The following is a 17,344-nucleotide window of genomic DNA, read 5'->3' as shown; positions in this document are numbered from 1 at the left end:
TACGGCCGCTGCGATTCCTGCCCTACATAGTGTGCAGACTAGTACGCGGCTTGCCCGATATAGATAGAGCTCTGGTGTTACTGCTGGCTCGGTCGTTGCTGTAGCTCTCGCGTCCTCCTGCTGCTGCTGCTGCCGCTGCTGCGCGGCGCTGCCGTAATCGCTCTCGTAGTCGCCTCCCTGGCTGCTGCGGTCCATCGTGGAGTACTACCTGTCGTATGCGATTCTCTTCTCGGTACTACTTCTGATCTTCGACTCTTGCGTATATTCTTGGGAAGAGACCCTAAGCTAGTATTATAGTTCAATCGAAATGCGCGCGCGCGTCCGTTTCATTCTCCTCCTCCCTCTATCTCCTCTTACGCGCGTCCCCTCTCCCCTTTAGACTCCCCGGGCTCGCGCTGTTACGCGTACGCGCTTATCTCCTTTTTATTACCTATTACTTACCTTGTCCCCCTTTTCGCGGCAGTGCCTAGCCGTACACGCGTAGCTGAGCTGGGGGGGTTAAGGTTCGGACCCCTACTAGTTAGGGTTGGGTTAGCTAGGGGTTAGCACATTTACGCTGGCCGGAATGAACTCAGGGTACCGGAATGAACTTAATAGCCCGTACCCTTCCGGGCCGGGAATGACCTACCTCCGCCGCCGAACTACTACCGCCGCTAAACTACTATACCTCTGCCGAACTACTACCGCCGCCGAACTGCTACCGCCGCCGCCGCCGACCTACCTGCCGACCTCTGCCAGCCTGCCACGGCCAGACCCTATATATCCAAATAAGCAGCCAGTCTCTTAAGAACAAACAGGCCCGGTGGTCAAGCGGTAAGACGTCGCTAGCAATTGCTAAGCGGAATCCCTGGTTCAACTCCGGGCCGGATTACTGCGCCTACTTGAGAATCTCTTCGTCTCGTAGAGATTCTCAAGTGGGTAGCTCTTTTTGCCGGCACCCCTTCCTCCGCTTCGGAGGTATTTTCGCTATGTTAACTACCTGCCGACCTGCTACCGGCTCCGACGAACTGCCACTACTCCGCCGACCTGCTACCGCTGCCGCCGAACTACCTGCTGACCTGCCTGCCGGCCTGCCTGCCGACCAGCCTGCCGACCTGCCTGCCGACCTGCCTGCCTGCCTGAGCCTTATATATCCAAATAAGCGACTGACTATTCAACAAACAGCCAGAGAGCCTCGCTGGTCTAGCGGTCATGACGTCACTGCTATATAGCTCTCCATTCCCACGTCGGCCGCAGGAATAAGGGTCCCTGACCTGAGCTTGTGGAGCCATCCGACCCGGACGCTCGAGCTAGTCACAGTTGAAGAGCTAGGTTCGACTCCTAGGCGTGGCATTTTTTTGGCCCTCCTCTCTCTGCCTCTCTCTTTTGCGCGCGCCTCCTGCCTGCCTGCTTGCTCTGGCAGTCTGACGCGCCTCCCTCGTCGTCGTGCGGCCTGTGCATGTACGCATATGAGGGCGCCACTGGGCCCCACAGGTTCGGACCCCTGCTAGTTGGGGTTGGGCTTGGGGTTGGGTTAGCTGTGGGTTAGCCCATTTTTCGCTGGCCGGAATGAACTCAATCTGGGGTTAGTTGGGGTACCGGAATGGGCTCAATGGCCCGTGCCCCCGGCCCCCTGTCCCACCAGGAATCGCCGAAAGTGAGGCCAACCCGGCCGGGAATGATGGTCAGGTTCGGACCCCTACTAGTTAGGGTTGGGTTAGCTAGGGGTTAGCACATTTACGCTGGCCGGAATGAACTCAGGATATTTATCCTTGGCAATTGATAGGGGGGCATGACGAATTGATACGCGGGCATGACCCTTAGGGGGGCATGACTTTTCGGGCCTCTGATTCGTCAATTTCTTTTTTGTTAGTGTTGGCAGAATTCTGCCGTAGCCTGTTAAGTACCTCAAGGCTATCTCCCCTAATCTCGGAGCTGACACGACGCGACGCGATCAGATCAAGCCCACCAACAGCAAGCAAATCCACCATGGTCAACCTTCGATAATTGGGAACTTCGTCATGTTCCAATCCGAGTCTCCTTCCAACTCGAGACGACGAACCCGTAGTTCTAGTCCCCACGCTCAAGATCAAGTACGGCCACGAAAACGACAGCGGCAGAGCCGACAGGGCAAGTTCAGCCCGCCGATACTTGCGAATCGGCCATCCTCAACGAGCAGCATAGCAACAAGTATCGGCCAATACTACGGAGTCGGCGACGAAGATGTACTCGGAAATCTCTTTGCATCTTACCCAGAAACCTTCACGACAGCTCCACAGCCGCACGGATGGCGTGGACTTCACGAGCCACCATGGGAGCTCCGTTTCGATCACGAGGTGCACCTCTCAAACGATTTCCCGTCCGGTGGAAGGCAGTCCTTACGAGTGAGGATTCCTGTCCCAGGACCAGAAACCGACCCACTGTCTTCCTTGCCACTTCAATCAGCACAACAGCAGCAATCGTCACCCACACGGGCCGAGTTTCAATCTGCCCTGAAGCTAGTACGAAAAGTGATTGGGACGGAGCGGAGGCTTACGCTCGAGCTCGCTCGGTCATACGAACGAGTACGTCAATGGCGCGAGAGATGGGGCTACTCACCACTCAGCTCAGATGCGATTGAATCGCCTCCTCCCTACTCACCGCCCCGAGAGCCGTCCGCCCAAGCTTCATCTCCTCAAGAGATGCGATCTTCTCCTCGGATGTCTTCGTCCCCCGACCCAGACCCGATCCCGATTCCGCCGATCCCAGGCGACCCAAAGCCGTCAGCCGAAGCTTTGTTCGACGTGGTAAACACCTTTGCGAAAGAGAATGGCTTTGGCATCGTCCGACGACATGCCTATTCCTACAATGGTCGGAGGATGAGGTACTCTTTCCAATGTGACCGATACGGAGAACCACGGCCGAGTAGAGGTACAGGGCTTCGGCTACGCAAGTCTCGGAAGTGTGGATGCAAGTGGATGGTCATTGCTGAAGCTCTAGAAGAGGGCAAGTGGCTCCTAAGACAACACCCAAACCCCGAACACAATCAACACAATCATGGACGTAGCATTAGGCCGTCTGCGCACCCTTCCCACCGACGACTCACTACACCCATCAGGGCTACCATCGAGTCGACGAGCCGTCGGGTCGGTATCCGGGCCCGTGACGTACGGGCTGTGGTCCAAGACCAACATCCCGAGTCAATCTTGACGCAGAGGGACATCTACAACGCCCGAGCTCTCATCAACCGAGACAAGCTGAATGGCTATACTCCCACCGCCGCGTTAATCAAGCTGTTTGACGAGATGGAGATTCCCTATCTCGTGAAGTGGGCGGACGATGAGCCAAACCGTCTCGTTGGCCTTGTCTGGACTTTTCCCTACTGCCTCCAGATGTGGAAGCGGTTTCCCGAGGTGATCAGCTTCGACAACACATACAACACCAATCGCTTCAAGCTTCCATTATTTCAGGCAACAGGACAGACCTGCCTTAGCTCTGTCTTCAATGCTGCTTTCGGCCTGATTGACAACGAGAGACGGGAGGGGTTTCAGTTCCTCTCCGAGAGTATTCGACAGCTCTCAGAGCAACACTCTATTCGCCAACCGGACGTTATCATTACCGACTTCGACGATCAGATGAAGGCAGCCCTGAATGATCAGTTCCCTGATGCACAGCAGCAGCTGTGCATCCACCATATCAATTCTAACGTCTTGCTCAAGTCAAAGCAGAAGTGGGCCAAGGGCCACAGCAGCAGCAGTTCCGACAGCAGCGACGGAGAAGACTCTGCTCCACAGGCACAGGCTGAGCTGAGCCCCAAAGACCGACAGTTGGTCCACGCCCCGACGGCGGCGGTCATCCCTCATAGCTATCGAGGGGTCCTCATGATGTGGAAGCTCGTCATGTTTGCGGAGACTGAGGAGGCTCATGAGAAGGCGTGGAGAAATCTCTGCAATGAGTTTGATGACCAGCGAGCTATCCTGCGGTATCTCCATGGAACTTATATGCCTGTACGGGCGCAGTGGGCGCGCTGTTTCATTCGCAAGTATCGCAACTTCGGCGTCCGCGTCACCTCTGGTACAGAAGCAAGCAACAACAACATCAAGAGCTATCTCCTGAATGGTATGAGCCATCTCTATCGGCTCATGGAGGCTATGCAGGACATGATGAGGGACCAGGAGCGAGATTTCAACGACGCTTGCGCAGCGGACGAGGTACTTACCGCGCGAGAGTACATTGGGCCTAGCTCGGAGTATCTCGGCGAACTCCGGACGGCGCTCTCTTCCAAGGGCCTTGGACTGATCAACAAACAATATCGGCTTGCAAGGAAAGCAATGCCGACCGGGAAGAATCCGTTCCCTGAATCCCTCGGGGATTGCGGCGAGGACTGCTCGTTGTCGATCGAGCTTGGAATTCCCTGCTGCCACAGGATCTACTCAAAGCTGAATAATGGCACGCCTTTCACGAAATGGGACGTCCATCCTCGGTGGCACCTACGAGAAGCATCCTCTCGAGATCCATACCGACGAGTCCTCGACCCTAAGATCGCCACTGCTCTCCGTGGCAGACCTAAGAACGCCAAGCAGGCCGTTCCATCAGGGCTAGCCATCGAGACTAGTAGTCAGCCGATTGGTCAACCGGTCGGCCAGGGGCCCCCGAGCCGTAGGCGAGGTCGTCCACAGGGCAGCTTGAACAAGTCGACTCAGGCCAGAATGGAACTTGGGGCGAGCCGACAGGCCAGTGGCCAAGCTGATGTCTCGAATCAGCGCCAGTTACGCAGCCAGTCGACCCTTCTAGGGACGGGAAGAACCACAGGAGTTCGTGCCAGCGGGCGGAGGACGCAGCCCAGCATTCGGAGACGGAGGAATCAATGGGAGCTGGCTGATGGCGAAGAGGAGATTCTTCCTTCCATAGTAGTAAGGGGAGACGTAGACAGCTTTTGTTAATGAAACAGCCCTTGAATACCCTGTACCTGTGAGGGGGGCCGCACCCACTCAATGAGGAAGCACTCGCTGAGTCAGCGAGCGCCCGTCTCTTACCTGTCGCTCGCCTGGCGCTCGCCAATCGAGCGACGGTAAAGTAATAGTCTTGTACGACAGCGACCTTTTGGAATACAGAGAACTTCCCATCGCGTGCCTATTCCGGATCAGTACCTTCTCCTTAACAGTACCGAAAGCAATACTTCTCTTTGACGCCTGTTCTAAAGGGTTAGTGTTGGTCGGGTGCATTTGCGGTCACGAAATCTGGGCTTGTTAAGAGGGCTGGCTTCACCGCCTTTGCTCGGAAGTATTTATGGATCTAGAAAATTTGGCCCAATCAAGTGTTACAAAAAGTCATGCCCCCCTAAGGGTCATGCCCGCGTATCAATTCGTCATGCCCCCCTATCAATTGCCTTATCCTTATATAAAGTGCAGGGGATGTTTGTTACGGGCACAAAAGAGCCCAAACAACTAGGGAATAAGTCCTGCCCCTCTGAAGCCTCCCTGGATGTTTTTTTCCGTCATTGTCTGTTGGAATGCTGCTAAAAACGAGGGGAGGAAGTCCTCCTTGCTAATATGCGTTATACCCGCCTTCATCTTGAGCTCGATTTGCCGACCGTATGCTTTCTTCAGCGGACCAAAACACCCAACATCGAGAGGCTGGAGTATATGAGACGAGTGAGGAGGCATACAGAGCGTAATAATCTTGCTGTCCTTGCAGTAGAGCTCGAATTCGACCGAGTGGTGACTTTCGTAGCCGTCGAGGACGAGGAGGCGATAATCGCCTTTTGTTCGCAACTTTGTATGCTGATCGAAATGCCGAATCCAATCTAGACTAATTTCATTTATAGTCCAGCCGTTTAGGGACGTTATAATTCTCCAGTCGCGAGGAATCGCGTCGTCTTGGTACCAGGTCGAGAGGTGATATTTGCCGGCAAATACTACGAACGGCGGGACGTAAAATCCGGTCGCGCCGACGCCCTGGATGACCGTAACCCATTCCCGATTACCCGGTTGCTTCATCTTAACGTTCGAACGTCTTTGCGCGTTTGTAACGACCATCCCGGTCGCGATAACGCCCATCTGAAAGCCTGTCTCGTCGAAGTTGTAAATATCGGAGTCCGCGACACCGTATTTCGCAACTACGTTCCGCACAAGCCGAAACCACGCGTTTATCGCGTCGGGATCCTCGCACTGGGCTCTCTTGTAGTCGTACTTGCGAAAGAAACGCGTCTGGAGCTCTGGTCGTCGTTTAACAAAGGTTGAGGCCCAGTTGATTCCGACACCTGGCCTGTCGCGCTTCGCGAGTAGTTGATTCGCCATTTCTCTAACCTCACTTAGCCGAGGAGGATATGCTCGCGCATCCAAGTCGAGAATGTATTCGACAATCTTCTCCTCTTCTAGCTTGGTTAATTTTGTAGAATTCGGAGGGCTTTCGCGTCGGGCAGGTACTCCCTTCTCTCGGCGTCGTAGGGTTGTTCGGGGGACGTTGAACATCTCGGCAGCGCGTCGGGTGCTTAAGTTTGGGTCGTTTTCCATTGCTTGGATAGCAAGGAACAATTGACTCTCTTTAGAAGGCGTCTCCATCTTTCGTGGTGGAATAAACGCGTGAAGAAGAGTTGGATTCGGTATAGTGAATGAAAGTGGGCCACTCGCCCGTATGGGCCACTCGCCCGTATGGGCCACTCGCCCGTGGATTACGTTAGTGAAAGACGAGATTATTTGTCTCTGCAAGGTTCCGGGGGCATCGGGAAGGAGCAATAGGCGGGGTAAATATGTTCGGAGAGCGGTCCGCCGTGTACAATGAACTGGATTGGCTAGCGGACAAAGGCCCCCGTCGTGCGTTAGATCGGGGAAAAAGTCTTCGACTCCGCAAACACCACGGACAAAGGCCAAGAAGTTTTCGTTTTACCCAACTAGGGATCAAGCCGTAGACCTTTGCTAGCTTCGGAACTTTCCGACATGAGACGCGTTAGAGCGCGCTACGGAGAATCCAGAACAAGACAGACCTGCAAGCCAACATCTAATCATATTTACCACTTATATTTATCTCAGCCTCTCAACGCTAACTATCGAACCTTAATCTCATTCCGAAGCAGGCTCGGAACTAGGACGACTTGGCATGTGATTAGTGCCCCGAGTATCGTAGTAGGTACCTAGAGGCGTTACTAGCACCTCTACGGAGTGATCTTTACTACTGGTACATATCAAGCTACTTCTCGACAACTGGGTGATTTTTCTATCGTTATTTAAGCTTCAATATGACCCCAGCCGTACGCATCACCGTAACTTTATAAATAACCTGCTGGCCGAATACGAACAGCGGAGACAGCTGCTGCGTTGGATTTTCTGTACTCCTCTACTCGGCATATGCGTACAACCAAGCTGGCGATCAACTCAACCCAATCCACCGCTGAGGCATATGAAATTGATGGGATCTTGTAACCGATTTCTTACATGGGGTCATTCTGATGTCATTCTGTCTGTTCATGTTCTGCAGATGACGGTGATTAATTGCGTGTTCTTATTGGCCTGTTCTGTCACTTGAACGGATGCCGGATGTGCGTCTTCTCTACCTCATGCTTCGAAAATGGGGCTGGCGGAAGGAGCCGTCCAGAAACAAGGGCCGGGCATCGTTTTGTTCCAGAACAGCGACTACCTCACCTACTTGGTCCCCTCTTGCAAACTACCGCTGCTCAGTCGACCTTATTGCTTCATTCAAGCCTTGCCCGTGAACTCACAGGTACCATACACTCCTCCCCTTGCCGCCTGTTCGCTATGACCGCCATTGTCGACTCCGCAATGCAAGGAGCGCCAAATATGATGCCCGACTACGAGATCAAGTTCCTCCTCAAACCCACCGCAGTCCTCGGTCCCAACACGGAGCTCACGAGCAGCGTCCTGTCGACCTTCGACATGCCCCTAAGCGTCACCAAGCTGCATGCCCAGTTTCTTGATACGACCGGCAAGGACATCTATACCGCCGGCTGGAGCGCCCGCATCCGTAAGACTGAGAACGAGGATGACTTGGAGCTGACGTACAAGAAGCGGTATGTCATCATGGACGGTGACATCGACGCCGCGCTCACCACGGCTAATAATGATGGTTTCGACGCCGGTGACGCGAAATACGAGGCCCAAGTCGAATGGGGCTACCAGAAGCAGACACTCTCTATCACCCGCAAGAAGAAGGTGGCGGATTCTGTGAACAGCGGGATGGACCTGCCGGGCACGTGCAAATCGCGTGCGATGTTGGTCGACAAAGCGCCCGATAAGTTCGACAACTGGCTGGGCATCAACTGGGGCACCGACGCGTTGGCAGAATCGCGTATTTTTGGGCCGGTCCTCGCCAAACGCTCGATTGGCACATGGGAGGGGATGCGGCTCTACATCGAGGTCTGGCTCATCCGCAACCGCGCGGGCACAGGAAACGACTGCCTCGTCGAGGCGTCTTTCAAGACTGAGAGCCGTACGACAGCCTTAACTAAGCACGACAGCTTCATCTCCTACCTGCAGGACAAGGGTTGGTTTCTCGAGGAGGACTCACTGAAGACGCAGCTCATTATGGAGCGCTATTAATATGGAAAGTTATCAGGCGCAAGGATGATTGTTAAGCTAGCTTCCGTGATAATGGACTCCGAGGGGGAAAAAGGATTTGCAATTATAGATTGAATATTATTGTCACCACGGAATTGAACCAATTGGATTCATTGTTGTTGTACTTAACGTGACTTAACTTGATTTCCGAAAGTTCTGTACGCCCAGTGAGGTCTAGGGGCAACTACCGGTTAAATCCTTAATCCGTTCCGGCGGGGTTTTTGTTCCATCTCTACAGCCCTTACGTGAGAGCGTCACATGTATCTGGGTTGTATCAATCGTTGTATGCGCTTGCCGTTGAGCGCCGACGACGATGGCATTAGAGCCGGGCGAGCTGGTACAGGTTGTGATAAAGCCTGAGAGCGTCTCACTCGCCGTCGCTCCAGATGCATGGTCGTGTAGAGCGTTTGCCACTCCCCCCGGGCAATGGCATTGGCCATGTCCGCACCCAGCAGCTCCGCGAGAGTTTGGCCTTGGTCCATGTCAGTGAGAACCGACTCGACGATCCCCGCCCTGCGCTTCCAGGCGGCGAGTCAATCGTTTTATCAATCGTTGTATTAATCGTTGTACCAATCGTTGTACCAATCGTTAGGGTGTTTGAATCTGAAGAAAGTGGTCGACGGGTGTTGTCGTGGTGGGTGGGACATGTCTGACGCGGTGGAGACCGTGATCGTGGCTGAGACCACCGACCACGAACAGTCTCGGGGACGATCGGCTCGCAACCCGACCCCAAGCTCCAAAGCACAAGACAACCAACAAGCGGACGTCGAAATCATCGCAGCGACCAAGAAACCGACCAAGAATACGAAGCGGACAACGCCAGCCGGAGGAGAGGATGGATTGGACACGAGCAGGAAGAGCAGCAAGTACGGAGACGCGTTGCTAGAGATGATGCAGAGGTTGATGGAGCAGGTGGTAGAGTTGAAGCGGGAGAGCAAGGAACAGCAAGCGTCAATCCAAGAGCTACAACACCAACACCAGGGAAGCCAACAGCAGAGCCAAGAGGCTGTTTAACCGCTGCTCCGGCTGCTCCTCGTAAAGCCAACAACAGAACAAGGAGGCCCAGCGCTAGAACCTATCGTGATGTGACGTTTACTCCTCCTTTCCGTGCGCATCCATTACGTATGCTCCCTTCCGTGTTAGGTAAACAATTCATAGCTGCCTGGCCGTGTGGGCTATGTAGGTAAGACGTGCTGCTGGGATCCGACATGCAGCGGCTTGGATAAAGCTAAAAAAGCCATCTAACTGTTGAGAAGCATCTTAATATGTACTATTGGCTGAGATTTCATATTCGGCTAGCAGGTCATTTATAAAGTTACGGTGAGGTGTACAGCTGGGGTTATATTGAAGCTTAAATAACGATAGAAAAATCATCCAGTTGTCGAGAAGTAGCTTAATATATACTAGTAGCAAAGATCACTCCGTAGAGGTGCTAGTAATGCCTCTAGCTACCTACTACGATACTCGGGGCATTGATCGTATACTAAGTTATCCTAGCTACGCGCCTCCTTTAATATAAGGGCCCCGGAGGTTTAGTAAATATAAGTCGTACTTAAATATACTCGCTCTACCTTTAGGATGATTTGGATAAGTTCCCAATTAGATAAAATTAGTCGGTGACGGTATACTATGATTATTGGCGCTATCCTAATATTGTGTTGCCATGGTAGGCATGAATGCAGAGGGGTTTTCACATGCCTTTCTCCGAAGTTCGCCAACCAGCTTTACTTTGATTAGCACCTTCTGAACTGCCCCACCCACACTTATAGTTGAAACCTTCTCATACGCGGAATGGGAAACGCAGATTCGTAGAGTTGCAGGTAGGGGAAACTGGGACAAAATGTGTATAAATACATGTCTAAGGACGTGTCTGGATCGCTACAGAAAGCAAAGCCTCACAGTTCTCACAACTAAATCTACAACCAAAATGGCGGCCAGCTTTGATACCTCTATGGAACCCGAATTTCGCGCTGGTATGAGTTCTGTCTCCCAAGTTAGATGCTGTCTCTAACACAATAAATCAGGAGTGGTTCTTGAACGCAGGCAAAGCAACGACGTCTACACCCTTGTACAGAAGCAACACACAGACGGGCTTCGGAAGGAGCTTTCAGGAAACTCCCCCACAATTGATTTCAGCTATGGGCCGCTCCATGTATGTTGCTTATTCCCCGGTGTCTATGCTATTGCTTCTCGGTCGTGGAGACAGTTTTTAATCCGTGAAACAGGTGAAAGGCTACGTGAACCCCCAGACCTTGGGTCTCACCGTCACGGTCGATATTCTAGGCATCAATCTTGGCACTCTACGTGGGGATTTAAAGAACAGTGGGCTGACGATTAAGGTCAGCCTATTTGTGGTAAAGGGCGAAGTAAAACTTTACTTGAAGAACACGAATGAAGTTTGGATCCGTCTACATCTAGAGGTGACATTCGATGGGACATTCGACGAGGATGTTAAGCTTCTTAAACTTTGAAGCGATGGAATGTTCACAGAGGCGAATGAGGTGTCGTTCTTTCATTTATGATTCACTCCTTTCTAGTTAGTCCTTCATGAAAATGATAGTTGCCAGTCAATTCATTGCTAAGAAGTCTGCATGTCTTATTCTGGTCTCTCTTTCTGGCGCTCTCTAGATATACTGTTCTTATTCGCTCTATCGTTAAGAATACGCGCTTCTAACTGCTACCCGACCCAATTCTAACCGTATGCCGAAAGGGATCTACAACAAATATATATCTAAGGCAAGAATACTGAACACTTGAGTTGCTGATTGCTTGCGGCAAAACTCGTCGCCTTTCCCTGACTCCTTTCTAGTTGTGTTCTCAGCTGTCTTGAGTTGAATTGCTTGATTACGCACTCTGACGAGACTGCGCATATAGTCATCCTAGATAACCATGAGCCAGCGATGGCAGGATTTGATGGGGCTCGAACGAGAAGCACTCACAGTGTTCTCCAGCTGTTTTCGCTTTAGCGTAATGGGCGGAGTTAATTTACGGGATTCGAGTTGCTCAAGCCCTTTACCATCGCCCATACTTTGTGGCCTTGTCACTGTGATCTTCGGTGGATAGCATACGCCCTGTGCCAGAGTACGTGTACGGGCACGGTCTGTGTGCTGGTACGTTCCCTGTGCTAGCATGTTTAGCCTAGCACCTTCGAGAGCTAGGCACCCGTGTGTGCCAGGTCTGAACTAATCCTAGGCCCCCTGTCCAAGCATGTTCTCTGTGCTATGGCACGTATACGAGCAATCCTCGGACCTAACAACACGTAGGGCCGAAGATACGGCTACAAGACCCACCGGCCTGCGGCCGTTGGCTTATGATGGCTTGAAGAAAAGCAACAGTCCTCGGCACATAACCCTGACGGCTGTATCGAAATTGTACAAAGGATGCTAAGCAAAAGAGCTGCGACACAATGATATTAGCCATGTCGAAGCGTGTAACCCTGCTAAGACTTGAGCATCCAAAGAGACGAAATAACTTCATATGCCATCATAGACGAAACGAGGATCGTGGTTGTCGCTCGGGTCTCAAATTCGCTGCGTCTGCGGTTTTGGACAGGCGTATGCATGTCTTGACTTTTTTATATGACCGGGATAAGCTTCCGAAGAGCTTTTCAGCGGCGCCGCAATGCATGCACGTTACCGGGACCGAGACATGCATCGCGTACGATGCATTAGTAATCCCTCGTCCGGCCTGTAGCACTCATTGGCATCTGAAGGATCCTTAAGAAAATGTATCTTGGAACTTTAAACACAGTTGCGTAAGCCGCCCACTGAAGGGCTTGCGAATCCTACCGTGATCCGACACCAAGAAAGACAATGCATACAGTTTGAGCTTAACTAGTGAGTAGTGGCTCTTTAGTTCAAATTTGTGTTTTCCGTACGCAGAAAGAGCACTATTACCCTGCAGAGCGAAGACCTTAGGAACGCGAAAGCGGGCGGTTACATGTATGACGCAAAGGGCCAGAAGACGTGCTCATGTTATCTATACGTCATATTTGACTCTTGACTTAGCCTACGAGGCCAGAATTCCAAAGTGAAGATCTGGAGTCAAGGAAATATAAACATCACTGCCTCCCCAGCATCAGATGAGCGGCGTTTTTCGTTCCAGTCAGCTCCCAGTCAGCCAGCTAGCGTCCCCAGGTCAAGCTCCTTGACACGCCTCCCGTCAGTCAAACATTATGAAGCTCATTACCCTCCTGGTCTTCCTGGCCAGCACGTCACTCGCCCTCCGGGAAATCGAGGATGTTACTCCGGTTAAGCGGCAGAGCCTCGACACCATCACGGACCAGTACCTCTTTACTCTCACACTACCCCAATTCACAGTGAAGCACGACGCCCGCGACCCGGCTACGCTGGACTGGACGACTGACGACTGCACGTTGTCACCCGACAACCCGCTCGGGTTCCCCTTCGTCCCGGCATGCCACCGCCACGACTTTGGCTACAACAACTATCACAAGCAGAACCGCTTCACGACAGCTGGGAGACTCAGGATTGACAACAAGTTCAAGACCGAGTCAATCACCCCGTTCAACCCCTCAAATGGATGTAATACTAATATGCTTCAGTTTGTACTACCAATGCAACTCGGTGACGTTCAAGTCTCTGTGCCGGGCTCTGGCAGAAGTTTACTACGCTGCGGTGAGAGCGTTTGGAGGGTTAGACCCCAGTAGGCGCGACGAGGAACTTATCCGGGAGTACGAGGAGAAGGTAGCTATTTATAACGCCCTTGTTGAGGTGGCGCAGGTTTACGGGGATGTGCCGGTTGGAACCGGAACGATTTGAGAATTTTGCGACGTTGATCTGTTGGGAAGGGAAGGCGCTTGCTGGGAAGGAAATAATTTGGACCATCGGACCTGTAGGAGGTCACTAATGAACTGTCAGAGGCTTCAAATGGTAGCGGGCCTGAACCTTTCACCGGCATGAAACGGTACGTTACCTTTCTTGCCGATATAAAGGTATCTCACAATCTCACTTAGGACATCCAATTTCTGCCCCGTGGATATTCTATTGCTATTGTGGTTGTTGAGATAATCGTGTAATAGAGTGTAATCAACTGCTTTTAGTGGGCTACTCAATTGGACGGGCGCCTCAATCGTGGAATACGTTATGCACCATCTGCATCACATGTTAAAGCTATTGGTGACACCACTTCGTATTTATACCTTTCAGGCACAGGCTAACGTTAGCCCAAAGAAGGTTTACTTCCAATCGTTGGAGCCGTTGTATCCTCCAACTGTGGGTCCAATTCAACTGAAATCTCTCAACCCCCATGGTTGGCAACCAGCCAATTCAGAGGTCCAGTTGATTTGGTTTGGATCTAACCGGTTCTAACTCGTTCTAAAGCGCGTAAGACCGCCCGGCGCTACCTGTCACGATCCGATCTCCGGGGTCAACCGTCTGACCGGGCGCTGTGGGTTTATGTTTTGAATAAGGCAGGTAGCAACCGTATGCAATACTGACTCCGTGCTGTCGTGTTCTCGAGGGGGTTGTCGTTCGTGTCTCTTGCGAGATATCACACTCGGATCAATTGAGTGACTAGGTCAAGTGAAGGGTGAGAATGATACTTAGATTGATCGCTGAAGTGCAAAGGTAATGACTGTCTACAAGGAGGTCCTCCTGTCCCTATATATCCTTTCCCCTTCACCGGGTTTCCATAGAGATATGTCCCTGCGTTCCTAGATATGCTTGGATAGGTTGTGATCCAGCATATCCAGGCTATGTGTGGATATGTTGCGATCCAACATATCCTCCTGCTGATATAATGAGATGCTTACGTAACCAGGGGTGTGTCCGCCCCGCGTGCATGACCTGCCCTTGTCCCTGGCCCGATCTTGCGACCTGTTGGTCGGGTCGTCACACTCCATTACTGCCGCTACCTTACCATACCTGTTAGCTGCCTACATACTTGGATACGATCTGCGTAAGCTACCCTACTCTTCATTCCGGCCTGTATAGTCTAGCCTTCGCTATGGCTATTTTCGAAATTCAATTTGTCTCAGATTTTGTCTGCGCCGTGAGTTTCTGCCCCTTATCCGTCGTCGAGCGGCTGCTGCTCCACCAGCCCATCAGCTACTATGTGGCCAGAGAGTTACATCAGGACTACATCAGGCCTGCATCAGGGCGCTGACCAAGAACATACTCGCAGTGGTGCTACATCGCGAAGCGAAACCTGGACTCTGCCATAACTTTCTACCAGAAGACGTACCCGGGCGGTAAGCACGACACGTTCGCCATTACATGGACGCCGTACTTCCTGAACTACAACCCCCACGCGCACAGCATCGACAAGCTTGAGCTCGCCGACATTAGGCTGGCAGACCAAACGCCCGAGCAGCGCGCCGCCCTGACCAGACGCATGAACCGAGCTGGCCTCGCAAGCGGCATTAATTTCGACTGGGGAGGCAAGCTCGGCCCGAATCCGGCGACGCGCGACGCGCACCGGCTGGTACACCTGGTGGGCACCGCGGGGGGCAGATACGATGGCGAGACGCAGCGCAACCTCGTCGAGGCAATCTTCGACGCCTATCACTGCCGGGCGCAGGATGTCGCGAATCACGACGTGCTACTGGAGGCTGCACGACGTGCGGGTGTTCGCGCTGGCGACGCCCAGGCCTGGCTGCAGTCCGACGAGGCGGGGGATGTCATCGATCAGGAAGCGGAGAAGAACAAGAGTACGACGGCCCGCTCCGGCGTTCCCACCCTCGTCATCCAGAACACGCATCGTCCAGAGGGTGTTCCGGACGTCATGGACTTGATGGAGATATTCGTGCAGATCAGAGAGGCCCAGTCGTAACGAACACGGACAGAGGGATTGACCAGATTAAGACACGCAAGGAAAGGGATGAAGGGGGAGGGACATTGGCGAGGGAGGGAAGCAAAAGCTTTGGTCGTTTTCAGACCTTCTCCCTACAGCTAGTTAGCTGCCCAGCAAAGATTTGAGCTCAGGGATCAACTCAACAGCCGTTACCTAATTGTAGATGAAACCCAAATGGGATCTTGATTTCTCATACCACAGCTATTCGTCTTCAAGTGTACTAGCGAAGAAACTAGCCAGAGAGTAAGGGTGTAAATAGCGCCTACGGAGAAGTTCATAGATGTACTAGCGACCAGTGTTATGCTCGTCGTATAGGCGACATATAAACGCCTACACTATAATATAGGCAGGGCTGACGCCCGAGGTGTCGCGCTTCTCCTCGTCGCCACTAGTCGATGCCCACACATATGATGGGTCCACGCCAGAGCGCTTTTCCTTCTCCTCATCTCCACTGGTGGAGGCCCAAACGTAAGCTGGATTGACACCCGAGCGCTTCTTCTTCTCTTCGTCACCGCTAGTAGATGCCCAGACGTAAGATGGATCAACTCCGGAGCGCTTTCTCTTTTCCTCATCGCCACTGGTGGAGGCCCATACATAAGACGGGTCAACGCCGGAGCGCTTCTTCTTCTCCTCATCTCCGCTGGTTGAGGCCCAGACATAGGACGGGTCGACGCCCGAGGGTTCTCGGGATCCGAGGTCAATGGCGGCGCCGGCGACGAGTGTGGGCAGCAGCATTGCCGCGACAGTAGTCGTGGCGATGGAGGCCTTCATGGCTGGCGAGTTTGCAGTTATGGGAGATCTGCTGGGAGGATTAGAGATGGGACGAGAAAGTAAGTGTCTGTTTGAGACAGTCATGCGGTGCTCCGTGGGGAAAGCATGGATATAGCTGAAGGTGTGGGCTATGTCTTAGGGGCTGAACCTGATGGGAATTATCTTTTGGTTCCTCCTCTTCGCATGAAAAAAGAACAGGAGTGGGAAAAGGTTCCATGCACTGACCTTAGCAGACTTGATTCTTTGCGTGATGCTAGAGATGTGCCGAGTGATGACCGTGTGTTGCGCGCTGACCAACTTCACCCAGCCAAGGTCAGCCCATGCTTCTTATAGAGATTCCCCACGGCGGGCCGCAAACACCCTCAGGCTGTGGGTGAAGAGTCCGCAACTGTCCCCCGCCGCACCTTTACACTTTACGCCTTTCCGGTCCTCTGTGTGCCGCCAGACGAGGCGTAGGCATGCTCGGCTAGCTCTGTAGACCAGGCACGTTGTCTCACCTACCACACCGTTCACACCCCTTTTCAAATGCCACTCCATCGAGGGAGTCGCAGGCGAAGGCCGAGATGTCAACTTGCAGCCTTGATCGGCGTCACGGGGCCGTGCAACGTCTCTGCTATGCTCGAATCGGCATTGGGAGTTCGCCGAGCTGGTCGTCGACCCGCAGATGGATCCTGCGAATAACTGCCCAGCACGTCCCCAGTCTCATGCCTAGGGACGCGAAATATGCACACCTCCAGTTCTGGAGCACGATTAAAGTGAGGCACAAGGCTCTTTGTGAAGTAGGCGGCGTGACAGGGATGAGGATACCGGGCGGGTTACCCCATCTGTCGAGTCCTGCATGATATTGTTGTTCCATGGCATGACATTGCGTTCTTGTTATGGTGTTAGTGGGTGAGGAAGGTCATGCGTGCTACAAGTAGTGTCGGCTCCCGTTGGGTTCTCATCCGCAGACGACGTGCCAGGCAGATATCACACTCGGGGCGGGGATGTGGTATGGTGGGCTGCTCGTGGCGAGCTGAGATGCTATCACTGCATAGAGCTTGAGGGGTAGGCAGAGCATGTGGATGGTTTCAAGGCGCGACTGAGTTACCTCGCGCTTGCATGACATATAACTCCAAAGTCGCTGTTGGTCACGCCATCAGACTCTATTTGTGGCATGGCTGGCGAAGCCGGCTGGAATGGATGCAGGCTGTCACTTCATGGGTCGCGCGCTGTAGGATGGAACGGTC

The 17,344-nt window shown here is 52.9% G+C and overlaps 5 protein-coding genes and 1 non-coding gene across 6 annotated transcripts; 5 read left to right on the top strand and 1 right to left on the bottom strand.

Annotated features, from left to right (window-relative positions):
• The first annotated feature begins 796 nt into the window (after window positions 1-796).
• Window positions 797-871, top strand: B0I36DRAFT_t118. The gene has a single exon. It is a non-coding gene; the product is annotated as a tRNA-OTHER (tRNA).
• A 6,567-nt stretch (window positions 872-7,438) lies between these two features.
• On the top strand, window positions 7,439-8,622 carry B0I36DRAFT_328810 (uncharacterized protein). Its single transcript, XM_046154640.1, has one exon. It carries the CDS (start codon window positions 7,713-7,715, stop codon window positions 8,511-8,513), a length of 801 nt encoding a protein of 266 aa, XP_046011020.1. The 5' UTR covers window positions 7,439-7,712; the 3' UTR covers window positions 8,514-8,622.
• Window positions 8,623-8,690: 68 nt separating this feature from the next.
• Window positions 8,691-9,749, top strand: B0I36DRAFT_328809 (uncharacterized protein). Its single transcript, XM_046154639.1, has 2 exons — window positions 8,691-8,802; window positions 9,075-9,749. Exon 2 carries the CDS (start codon window positions 9,177-9,179, stop codon window positions 9,543-9,545), a length of 369 nt encoding a protein of 122 aa, XP_046011019.1. The 5' UTR covers window positions 8,691-8,802; window positions 9,075-9,176; the 3' UTR covers window positions 9,546-9,749.
• A 2,819-nt stretch (window positions 9,750-12,568) lies between these two features.
• On the top strand, window positions 12,569-13,624 carry B0I36DRAFT_328808 (prokaryotic phospholipase A2-domain-containing protein). The gene is made up of 2 exons (XM_046154638.1): window positions 12,569-13,043; window positions 13,096-13,624. Exons 1-2 carry the CDS (start codon window positions 12,706-12,708, stop codon window positions 13,310-13,312), a joined length of 555 nt encoding a protein of 184 aa, XP_046011018.1. The 5' UTR covers window positions 12,569-12,705; the 3' UTR covers window positions 13,313-13,624.
• A 760-nt stretch (window positions 13,625-14,384) lies between these two features.
• On the top strand, window positions 14,385-15,674 carry B0I36DRAFT_293223 (DSBA-like thioredoxin domain-containing protein). Its single transcript, XM_046151788.1, has 2 exons — window positions 14,385-14,543; window positions 14,676-15,674. The coding sequence occupies exons 1-2, from the start codon at window positions 14,499-14,501 to the stop codon at window positions 15,321-15,323; spliced, it is 693 nt and encodes a 230-aa protein (XP_046011017.1). The 5' UTR covers window positions 14,385-14,498; the 3' UTR covers window positions 15,324-15,674.
• Window positions 15,675-16,115, bottom strand: B0I36DRAFT_365316 (uncharacterized protein; the record flags this gene model as incomplete). The annotated part of the gene is made up of 1 exon (XM_046159116.1): window positions 15,675-16,115. The coding sequence occupies one exon, from the start codon at window positions 16,113-16,115 to the stop codon at window positions 15,675-15,677; it is 441 nt and encodes a 146-aa protein (XP_046011016.1).
• Between the last annotated feature and the right edge of the window lie 1,229 nt (window positions 16,116-17,344).

Source organism: Microdochium trichocladiopsis, assembly GCF_020744255.1.
Source record: "Microdochium trichocladiopsis strain MPI-CAGE-CH-0230 chromosome Unknown B0I36scaffold_7, whole genome shotgun sequence".
Classification (NCBI taxonomy): domain Eukaryota; kingdom Fungi; phylum Ascomycota; class Sordariomycetes; order Xylariales; family Microdochiaceae; genus Microdochium; species Microdochium trichocladiopsis.
The sequence above is the reverse complement of the archived record's forward strand: the minus strand, read 5'-3'. Positions and strand labels throughout refer to the sequence as shown.

Excerpts from the sequence above, each read along its gene's own strand:
- B0I36DRAFT_293223 (XM_046151788.1), top strand. The coding sequence starts at position 14,499 with ATGGCTATTTTCGAAATTCAATTTGTCTCAGATTTTGTCTGCGCC. Across the intron at positions 14,544-14,675 it reads TCTCAGATTTTGTCTGCGCC|TGGTGCTACATCGCGAAGCG; the intron begins GTGAGTTTCTGC and ends ACATACTCGCAG.
- B0I36DRAFT_328810 (XM_046154640.1), top strand. The coding sequence starts at position 7,713 with ATGACCGCCATTGTCGACTCCGCAATGCAAGGAGCGCCAAATATGATG.
- B0I36DRAFT_328808 (XM_046154638.1), top strand. The coding sequence starts at position 12,706 with ATGAAGCTCATTACCCTCCTGGTCTTCCTGGCCAGCACGTCACTCGCC. Across the intron at positions 13,044-13,095 it reads GACAACAAGTTCAAGACCGA|TTTGTACTACCAATGCAACT; the intron begins GTCAATCACCCC and ends AATATGCTTCAG.
- B0I36DRAFT_328809 (XM_046154639.1), top strand. The coding sequence starts at position 9,177 with ATGTCTGACGCGGTGGAGACCGTGATCGTGGCTGAGACCACCGACCAC.